This window comes from Pithys albifrons, chromosome 29 (assembly GCF_047495875.1).
Source record: "Pithys albifrons albifrons isolate INPA30051 chromosome 29, PitAlb_v1, whole genome shotgun sequence".
Lineage (NCBI taxonomy): Eukaryota > Metazoa > Chordata > Aves > Passeriformes > Thamnophilidae > Pithys > Pithys albifrons.
In genome coordinates this window covers 784,306-794,846 of record NC_092486.1, presented here as the reverse complement: position 1 = coordinate 794,846, position 10,541 = coordinate 784,306, and the positions used below count along the sequence as shown (strand labels likewise).

Below are 10,541 nucleotides of genomic sequence, written 5' to 3'. Positions count from 1 at the left end.
CCTCCAAACCTGCTCAATTCCCTTCCTCTCCCGGAGGATCCAGAGGCAGAGGAGGGTGGGAAGAGCCCGTTGGGAGCCGGGATGCCCACGGATACCCAGCGGGGGGCACGTCCTGGCTCTGCCCTCCCTTTCCCGGGGTGGCAAAACCCTGGGAAGGACCAGGATGGAGGAGCCAAAGTGGGAGTGAAGCCCCTCGGGAGGGTTGGGCAGGAGAGAACCCTCGAATTCCTCCCGGGAGAGAATTCCTGGCTTTGGAAATGTCTGTCTGGCTCCCGGGCTGGGAATGGCTCACTCCCATCCAGAGGGAGTGATGGGGCTGATCCCGGGGCTGTTCCAAGGGCTGTTCCCAGGACTGATCCCGGGGCTGTTCCAAGGGCTGATCCCGGGGCTGTTCCAAGGGCTGATCCCGGGGCTGTTCCAAGGGCTGATCCCGGGGCTGTTCCCAGGACTGATCCCGGGGCTGTTCCCAGGACTGATCCCGGGGCTGTTCCAAGGGCTGATCCCGGGGCTGTTCCCAGGGCTGATCCCGGGGCTGTTCCAAGGGCTGATCCCGGGGCTGTTCCAAGGGCTGATCCCGGGGCTGTTCCCAGGGCTGATCCCGGGGCTGTTCCAAGGGCTGATCCTGGGGCTGTTCCCAGGGTGGCCCTGCAGGAGCTGTGCTGGGGCCGGGGGGATGGGCCACTGAAGGGGCTCCACTGCAGCCCCTGCTCCCAATTCCCTGCACAAACCATTCCTGATCCCTGCAGAAACCATTCCTGTTTTCCTACAGAAACCATTCCCAATTCCCTTCAAAACCTGTTCCTGTTCCCTACACAAACCATTCCTGTTCCCTACACAAACCATTCCTGTTCCCTGTGGAAACCATTCCCATTTACTGCCCAAGCCAATTCCCTGCAGGAGCCATTCCCAATCCCTGCCCTGCTCTCCCTCCACAGCCTGGTCATTGCCCTCCAGTGGCAAAACCTTCACCCTGAGCTGCTTCTCCTCCTTCCCTCCTGGAGCTCCAGGCTCCTCTTCATCCCTCCTCATCCCAGCCCCAGCAGATCCGCCTCCCTCTGGCCGCTCCCACCCCCCCTGGGATGTCCTGGCAGGGACCTGCCCCTCCTGACACCCCCCTCCCCTTCCCAAACCAATCCATGCTGTGATTCCAGGGATTTGGGAGCGGGGCCAGGTGCTCCCAACTCCTCAACCCCCTCAAACCCCCCTCAAAACCCATCCCCCCCTTTCCCATCCCCACCCCCTCCAGCTGCTCCAGCCCCCAAATCCCCAATTTTTGGGGCCAAACCCCCCAATTCCACCTTTTCCGCCCCGTTTCGCCGCCAGCGGGAGGGGAGGGATCCAACACCCACTCCCGGCCCCAAACCCCGGGACCCTCCGGGAGCCTCCGGGAGCCTCCGGGCTGCCATAGAAAAACAAGCCCAATTTCCTTTGTACATATATGTGGATATCCGCGGTGTGCAGGGCCCCGGGCCGGGGGCTACAGGGTGGTCTCGCTGCCCATGTCCCGGGGGGCCTTCTCCGTGTCGGTGTCCTCGTAGTCCGACTCCATCTCGATCTTCACCTGGGGCACGGCACAGACGGGGCTCCGCGAGTAGTTAAAGGCGGGGGAGGACGGGCAGGAAATCTTCAGGTGGAGGGTGATACTGGGGGAGAGGGCAGAGGGGGTCGGGGGGGAGAACTGCACCAGAACACCCCCAAATTACCCCCAAACCACCCCAAAACTACCCCAGAACCACACCTGAACTACCCCAGAACTGCACCAGAATCACCTCAGAAACAACCCCCAAGCAATCCCCAAACTACCTCAGAACCACCCCAGAACCACCCCAGAACTGCACCAGAACCACCCCAAAATTACCCCCAAACCACCCCAGAACCACCCCAGAACTGCACCAGAAAACACCCCAAAATTACCCCCAAACCACCCCAGAACCACCCCAAAATCACCCCCAAACCAGCCCAGAACCACCACAGAACTGCACCAGAACCACCCCAAAATTACCCCCAAACCACCCCAGAACCACCCCAGAACTGCACCAGAAACACCCCAGAAACAGCCCTAGCACACCCCAAACCCATCCCCAAACTACCTCAGAACCACCCCAGAACTACCCCAAACCCACCCCAGAACCACCCAAAAACCAGCCCAAAACAACCTCCCCCAGAACCACCCCAGAATTACCCCAGAACCACCCCAGAATTACCCCAGAACCACCCCAGAATCGCTCCAGAACAACCCCAAACCCACCACAAAACTACCTCAGAACCATCTGAAACCCACCCCAGAACCACCCAAATCTACCCCCAAATCACCTCAAACCCACCCCAGAACCACACAAAACTCCCCCCAACCTACCCCAAACCCCACCCCAAACCCACCCCAGAACCACCCCAAATCTCCCCCCAACCCACCCCAAACCCACCCCAGAACCACCCCAAATCTACCCCCGAAACTCCCCCCAACCCACCCCAAACCCACCCCAGAACCACCCCAAATCTACCCCCAAAACTCCCCCCAACCCACCCCAAACCCACCCCAGAATTACCCCCAGCCCACCCCAACCTCCCCCCAGCCCCCCAGAACCACCCCAGGACTCTCGGGCTGACCCTGCAGCTGGTGCTGCTGCCCAGGAATTCATCAAACCTGCAGGGAATAATCCCAAATTTCAGGATTTGGAGACACCCCAATCCCAAAGATCCCCGTGGCTGCTCAGCAGCATTTTCCTGGCATTTTTGTGGCATTTTTCTTGGCATTTTGTTAAACCATCAGGTTTTAATTCATTTATTGGCAGCAGCACCGCCCACAAAGGAGACGCTTTTGGGATGACCAATCCCTGCTCCACCTGGAGCACTTCCCAAAGATCCTCCTTTATTGTCACACCGTCCCTCGGGACTTGGGGTGGTTTTCTGGGCCAACGGAGTGTTGGGAGCAACAAAAATGCCCTTAAATTGCCACAAAAATGCTGTTTGTTGCCTTTAACACATAAAATCTGAAGGGAATAATCCTGAATTTCAGGATTTAGGGACATCCCAATCCTAAAAATCCCTCTGGCTGCTCAGCAGCATTTTTGTGGCAATTTAAGGGCATTTTTGTTGCTCCCAACACTCCGTTGGCCCAGAAAACCACCCCAAGTCCCGCGGGACGGTGTGACAATAAAGGGGGATCTTTGGGAAGTGCTCCAGGTGGAGCAGGGGTTGGTCATCCCAGAATTCCCCCCGCAGGGATGGGCAGAGCGGAGGGAGCCCCTCGGGGCGGTACCTGCGATCCATGTCGGAGCCGTTCGGGGAGGAATCAGAACGCAAAGCTCCAGGTGGAGGACCTCTTTCCTGGGGGGGAAACATTCCCCGGGTCAGGAAGAACCTCAGCCCCAAATACCCCATCCCAAAATACCCTCATCCCAAAAAAACCCGTCCCAAAAAACCCCCTCCGAGCTGCCGCCGGCTCCTGCTGGGAGCAGAAAAGCTCCCGGGAAATGCTGATTTTTGGGAGTGATTGGAGAAAGACCATTCCCTGCCAGCCCTGCCGAGAGCAGCGTGAGCACAGAGTTAGTGAATTTTCCAGGGAAAATTGCTGGAATTTTGATGCAACCTGGAACGAACTCTCCCGAATTTATTCGGCACTGTTTTGTCGGGAAGGTGGAGTCGGATCCAATCCGGGTTATTCCAACCCAAGCTCTTCACCCCTCGCCTTTGGGCGCTCCAAACATGCCCAAATATATTTATTTTCCAAAAAAACTCCCCTCCAGGTGGGTTTGGAACCAGGAAAATCCCGGGAATTTCGGGAATCCTGGTGGTCCCCAGCTCTGAGTCCCCTCGGGGGTTTCCCCTCCGGGATTTTGGTGCCGATCCCGGGAATTGCGAGCGGAAGGATCATCCAGGGTGCGTTTTCCAGCGGGATTAGTGGCGGGGAGAGCGGGATGGGCCCCCCGGGATGAGCCCCCCGGGATGGGCACACCGGAATGGGCACCCCGGGATGGGCACACCGGGATGGACCCCCCGGGATGGGCACCCCGGGATGGACCCCCCGGGATGGGCACACCGGGATGGGCACACCGGAATGGGCACCCCGGGATGGGCCCCCCGGGATGGGCACACCGGGATGGACCCCCCCGGGATGGGCACACCGGGATGGGCCCCCCGGGATGGACCCCCCCGGAATGGGCCCCCCGGAATGGGCCCCCCGGGATGGACCCCCCGGGATGGGCACCCCGGGATGGACCCCCCGGACTTACGGCTCAGGCTGTGCGGGGCCCCGTTGCGGGGCAGAGCCGGCACGGGCTCCAGCGGGATCTTAATGACTGAGGGAGGAGGGAACTGGGGGGGAAAAACAGGGAATTCGGTGAAGGAACTGCCGGGAAGGGCACCGAGACCACCCGGAGCAGAAAATCCCCCAAATCCCAGGGGATGCTCCGCCCTCAGGGGGAGGATCTGGAATGTGGGCACAGATTTCAAAGGATCTCAGGGTCTCTGAGGGATGTCTGGGGGTCTCTGAGGGAAGTCTGGGGGTTCATGGAGAGTGTTTGGGGTCCATGGGAGCTGTTGGAGGTCTCTGGGGGTGTTGGGGGTCCATGGGGGATGCTGAGGGTCTCTGAGGGATGTAGAGGTCTCTGAGGGTGTTGGGGTTCCTTGGGGAGTGTTGGGGGTCCATGAGGGGTCTCTGGAGATCTCTGGAGATGTTGGGGATCTCTACAGAGTGTTAGGGGTCCATATGGGGTGTTGATGGTCCATGGGGGAGTGTTGGGGGTCCATGGGGGGTGTTGATGGTCCATGGGGTGTGTTAAGGGTCTCTGGGGGATGCTGGGGGTCCATGGAAAGCATTGGGGGTCTCTGGGGGATGCTGGGGGTCCATGGAAGGCATTGGGGGTCCTTCCTGCACCTTGTAGCTCAAGCAGAGGCTTCCCCAACCATCTGCCCCTGCCCTGCCCTGCCCAGGCTGCACCCCATGATGGGTCCTGTGCCCTCAGCTGTGGCATTTGGGCTCCTCTCCCTTCTTTTGCTCTGATTTTCCAGCTCCCAGGGCAGGCTGAGCATTCCCTGGAGCCTCCTGCCCACCCCCCGGCAGAGCTGAGCCCTCCTCCCCCAGCCTGTGCCATCTCTGCAGGGAAACACCTCCAGGAATCCAGGTGTTCATCCCAACCCACCCACCTGGAGCTTCCACTGGGACCTTCCCCCCCCGCCCCCTGGGTGGTCTGGAGTGTCCCCACTGGCAGGGGCCACCTCCAGGAATCCAAATTAATTCCAAACCCACCCACCTGTGGGTCTCAGCAGGACCTTCCCCTCCTTGGGTGGTCCCCAGAGCCCCCACCCCACCCCTGACCCACCTCCTCGTCGCTGCTGCCATCCCCTTTGTTGCCTTTTTTCTTCTTCTTCTTGTCATCCTCTTTCTTCTTCTCCTTCTCGGGGATGATGTTGTCAATCCAGGCCAGGTCATGTTGGGAGAAGACAAAATCCAGGAGCCTCCTCACCAGGATCAGTGCCAAGATCTGTGCCAGGACACAGGTGGGGTCTTGAGGCATCTGTGACCCCAGCACTGGGGGCCACCAAAACCCCCTTGTCCCAGTTACAGCTGCTGGGACCAGTTTGGCACTGTGTGGGTGTGACCAAAGCTGTGGGTTCTACACCCTCTGTGCCATTTCTGAAGGACTGTCAGTAATGGATCGTTGGGAGCAGCTGCCCAGGGCACAGCTGGCACCTCAGGGCACACCTGGCACCTCAGGGCACACCTGGCACCTCAGGGCACAGGATGAGTGTCACAGACCCTGTGGGACAGGGGAGTGTCCCAGGGTGGGTGTCACAGGGCCCTGTGGGACAAGGGAGTGTCCCAAGGTGGGTGTCACAGGGCCCTGTGGGACAGGGGAGTGTCCCAAGGTGGGTGTCACAGGGCCCTGTGGGACAGGGGAGTGTCCCAAGGTGGGTGTCACAGGGCCCTGTGGGACAGGGGAGTGTCCCAAGGTGGGTGTCACAGGGCCCTGTGGGACAGGGGAGTGTCCCAAGGTGGGTGTCACAGGGCCCTGTGGGACAGGGGAGTGTCCCAAGGTGGGTATCACAGACCCTGTGACACAGGGCAGTGTTTCTGTCCCCACATCAGGGACCCCTCCCAGGAGGCATCAGCACCTCCACACCCACCTGAGGGGTCAGATCTGCCAAAGGGCCATCAAAGATTCCAGAACATCCCAGGACTCACAGAGTAAATCACCCACTGTGGAACTCCCTGCCCTGGGGGAGGTGCTGGGCATTCCCACCTGAGCCTGAGCCTGGATAATCTCGGGGTTTGGGGCTCCTGGGACCACTGGTGGGATCCAGAGGAGGAGCAGAACCTCGACAGGACTGCACTGCCACTCTCACCCAGACTGTGACATCATCATCCTCACCAACAGCTTTCCTTTCCTTTCACTCTGCACTCAGGGCCCACGTGGGGCTCAGCACAGGGGCCAAGGAGCACCATCCTGTTCCTGCCCCAGGGGCTGGTTATACCTCTGGGTTCGTGGGTTAAAACCCATTTTTCTCTGTATCACTGTATTTACTGTGATCTCTTCAGTAAATTATAACCCTGACTTGTGATCCCTCTCTGAGTTGTGTCCATTCCTTTCCTGCTTCACCCCCGAGGTGCCAACCCCTCCAGCCCCAGGCTGGCATTACCATGACAGGGAAGATGATGGCAGCCACAGTGGACTTGAGGATCCAGAGCACTGCCAGGCAGAGGATCTGCACCAGGGTGAAGAGGTGGATGCGCCGCAGCGGGACGTGGCGCAGGAACACGTAGTCTGGCTGGTGCTTGGCTGGCATCAGGAACAGCTTGCAGCGATCCCAGAACTGCCCCGGGGGGACAGCCTGGTCAGTCCACACCCCCAGCCCAGGAACAGCCCCTTTGGGGGCCAGAAATGGGGGGTTGGGGGTTCTGGGGTGAGTGTTGGGGGAGTGGAAAGTTTGGGGTCAAAGTGTTGGGGGTTGGAAGTTGTGGAGACAAAGTTATCCAAGTTATGGATGCTTGGGAATTGTGGAGTAAAACTATTGGGTGCATGGACATTTTGGGGGCAAAAGGCTGGATACAGAGAAGTTTTGGAGTCAAAATGGATGGAGGGAGGGAGGGAGGGAGGGATGGATGGATGGATGGATGGATGGATGGATGGATGGATGGATGGATGGATGGATGGATGGATGAAGGGAGGGAGGGAGGGAGGGAGGGAGGCATGGAGGGAGGGAGGGAGGGAGGGATGGATGGATGGATGGATGGATGGATGGATGGATGGATGGAGGAGGGAGGGAGGGAGGGATGGATGGATGGATGGATGGATGGATGGATGGATGGATGGATGGATGGATGGATGGATGGATGGATGGATGGAGGGAGGGAGGGAGGGATGGATGGATGGATGGATGGATGGATGGATGGATGGGAGGATGGATGGAGGGATGGATGGATGGATGGAGGGAGGGAGGGAGGGAGGGATGGAGGGATGGATGGATGGATGGATGGAGGGAGGGAGGGAGGGAGGGAGGGAGGGAGGGATGGATGGGTGGATGGATGGGAGGATGGATGGAGGGATGGATGGATGGAGAGAGGGAGGGAGGGATGGAGAGAGGGAGGGAGGGATGAGGGTGGATGGGAGGATGGATGGAGGGATGGATGGATGGATGGATGGATGGATGGATGGATGGATGGATGGAGGGATGGAGGGATGGATGGATGGATGGATGGATGGATGGAGGGATGGATGGATGGATGGATGGATGGATGGATGGATGGATGGATGGATGGATGGATGGAGGGATGGATGGAGGGATGGATGGAGGGATGGAGGGATGGATGGATGGATGGATGGATGGATGGATGGATGGATGGAGGGATGGATGGAGGGATGGATGGAGGGATGGATGGATGGAGGGATGGAGGGAGGGATGGAGGGAGGGATGGAGGGAGGGATGGAGGGAGGGATGGATGGAGGGAAATTTTGGGGTCAAAATTTTGGATTGATGGAAATGTTGAAGTCAAAATATTGGATGGATGAAAATTTTGGAGAGAAATTGTTGGAGGCATGGAAATTATGGAGTAAAAATATTGGGTGCATGGAAATTTTGGGGTCAAAATGTTGGATACACAGAAATTATAGAGTCAAAAATTTGGATGCACAGAAAGTTTGGAGTCAAACTCCTCCTTTTTCACCTGGTGTAGGACAGTTTGTGGCCAGGAAGGAGGAAAAGGAGGAGGAGCAGGAGGAGGAGCAGAACTCACCTGGATGCCGTTCAGAGACGCCACCCCCATGTACAGGAACACTCCATAGAGCACTGGCATGGGAATGTACTGGGAACAGGGAAAACATGGAAGTCACTCCAGGGAAGCAGCAGCTCATTCCAGGGACAGGGACCCACTCCAGGGGCTCTGGGGAGGGGCAGAATCCACCTTTTGTGCAGGGAGGGGACTGGGATGTGGGAGTGGGGATGTTCTCCCTCCAGGATGGGGCTGTGGAGAGGGGCAGACCCCACCCTTTTCTGTAGGAGAGGCACAGAATCCAGCTTTTCCTAATCCAGCTTTTCCTGGACATTTGCAGGGAGGGGACTGGGATGTGGGAATGGGGATGTTTTCCCCCCAGGATGGGACCGTGGGTAGGGGCAGAACCACCTTTTCCTGGAGAGAGGGAACTGGGATGTGAGAAGGGGAATGTTTTACCTTCAGGATGGGGGCCAGGAAGACAGAGATGCCCGTGAGGACAAACACGATGATGCCCGTGACCCTCTGCTCCCTGCGGGGGGAGAGCGGGATGAGGGCGGGACGGGGGAGCGGGACGGGGGAGCGGGATGGGGGAGCGGGACGGGGGAGTGGGAGGGGGGGAGTGGGATAGGGGGGGAGTGGGATAGGGGGGCAGCGGGATGGGGAGCGGAATGGGGGGAGCGGGATGGGGGGAGTGGGATGGGGGGAGTGGGATGGGGGGAGTGGGAGAGGGGGAGCGGGATGGGGAGCGGGATGGGGGGGAGCGGGATGGGGGAAACGGGATGGGGGAAACGGGATGGGGGAAACGGGATGGGGGGAAACGGGATGGGGGGAGTGGGAGAGGGGGAGCGGGATGGGGGGGAGTGGGAGGAGTGGAGGGATGGGAGCGGGACGAGAGCGGGAGGAGTGGAGGGGTGGGCATTGGGATGGGAGCGGGATGGGCAGCGGGATGAGTGGAGGGAGGGGCGCGGGAGGAGAGCGGGATGGGCAGTGGAATGGGCAGCGGGATGGGCAGCGGGATGAGTGGAAGGATGGGCAATGGAATGGGGGCGGGAGGAGAGCGGGATGGGCAGTGCGATGGGCAATGGGATGGGCAGTGGGATGGGAGCGGGATGGGCAATGGGATGGGCAATGGGATGGGCAGTGGGATGGGCAGTGGGATGGGCAGTGGGATGGGAGCGGGAGGAGAGCGGGATGGGCAGTGCGATGGGCAATGGGATGGGCAATGGGATGGGCAGTGGGATGGGCAATGGGATGGGCAGTGGGATGGGCAGTGCGATGGGCAATGGGATGGGCAATGGGATGGGCAGTGGGATGGGCAGTGGGATGGGCAGTGGGATGGGCAATGGGATGGGCAGTGGGATGGGCAGTGGGATGGGCAGTGCGATGGGCAATGGGATGGGCAGTGGGATGGGCAGTGGGATGAGCCCGGGTCAGCTCCGGGGAGGGGAGGATGAGGGAGGAGGAGGAGGAGGAGGGGGGACCGAGCCTTCCTCACCGGACCCCCAGGAACTGCGGCTGCTCGCCGGGCGCGCTCGTCTCCGTCTCCATCTTGAGGCTGTCGATGTGGGCGATGGAGATGACGGTGGCGGCCACGTACCAGGGCAGCCCCATGAAGGAGCACACGGCCATCAGGATGCCCACCCAGAACAGGTCCAGGTGGTACCCCGCTGCCTTCTGCAACACAGCACAGGGGGTCGGGGGCGGCCGGGGGCACCCCGAGCCTGGCGAGGTGGGGGGGACCCCCCACCGAGCACCCCCCGGAGTGTCATGGGGTGAACCCCCGGGCACTCCCTGGAGTGTCAGAGGTGCCACAGGGCACCGGGAATGGCCTCGAGGCACCCACAGCATTCTCATGCACCTCACAGTTCCGTGGGGCACCCCACACTGCCATGGGGCACCCCACACTGCCATGGGGCACTTGGCATCACCCCGCACCACCCCACAGTTCCGTGGGGCACCCCACACTGCCATGGGGCACTTGGCATCACCCCGCACCACCCCACATCACCCTGGGGCACCCCACATTGCCACAGGGCACCCATGTTGCCATGGGGCACCCACATCCCTTCCATGCACCCCATAAAGCCACAGGGCACTCATCACCACCATGGTGGACCCCACATCACCCTGGGGCACCCCCTATCACCCCACAGCACCCCTCTGCACCCCCTGCCCTGCTGCCCCTCGTACCACCCCACTGCACCCACTGCCCACAGCACCGAACGCCCTTCATGCCCCAGGGGTTTGTCACCCCAAAAACGTGACTTACAAAGGACAGGGAGATCCTTCCCCTGGCCTGCAGGACAAAGCCCCCAGACCCCCAGGACTG

The 10,541-nt window shown here is 60.3% G+C and overlaps 1 protein-coding gene across 1 annotated transcript in view; it reads right to left on the bottom strand.

Annotated features, from left to right (window-relative positions):
• Window positions 1–1,477: 1,477 nt before the first annotated feature.
• The window catches only part of SLC4A5 (solute carrier family 4 member 5), a 55,652-nt gene continuing 46,588 nt past the window's right edge, over window positions 1,478–10,541 (bottom strand). The window contains exons 19-25 of the mRNA XM_071578945.1: window positions 9,708–9,886; window positions 8,669–8,741; window positions 8,234–8,302; window positions 6,640–6,813; window positions 5,322–5,483; window positions 3,260–3,327; window positions 1,478–1,643 (exon numbers count right to left, since the gene is read on the bottom strand). Coding sequence (XP_071435046.1) covers window positions 1,478–1,643; window positions 3,260–3,327; window positions 5,322–5,483; window positions 6,640–6,813; window positions 8,234–8,302; window positions 8,669–8,741; window positions 9,708–9,886 — 891 coding nt within the window. The remainder of the gene's footprint in view (window positions 1,644–3,259; window positions 3,328–5,321; window positions 5,484–6,639; window positions 6,814–8,233; window positions 8,303–8,668; window positions 8,742–9,707; window positions 9,887–10,541) is intronic.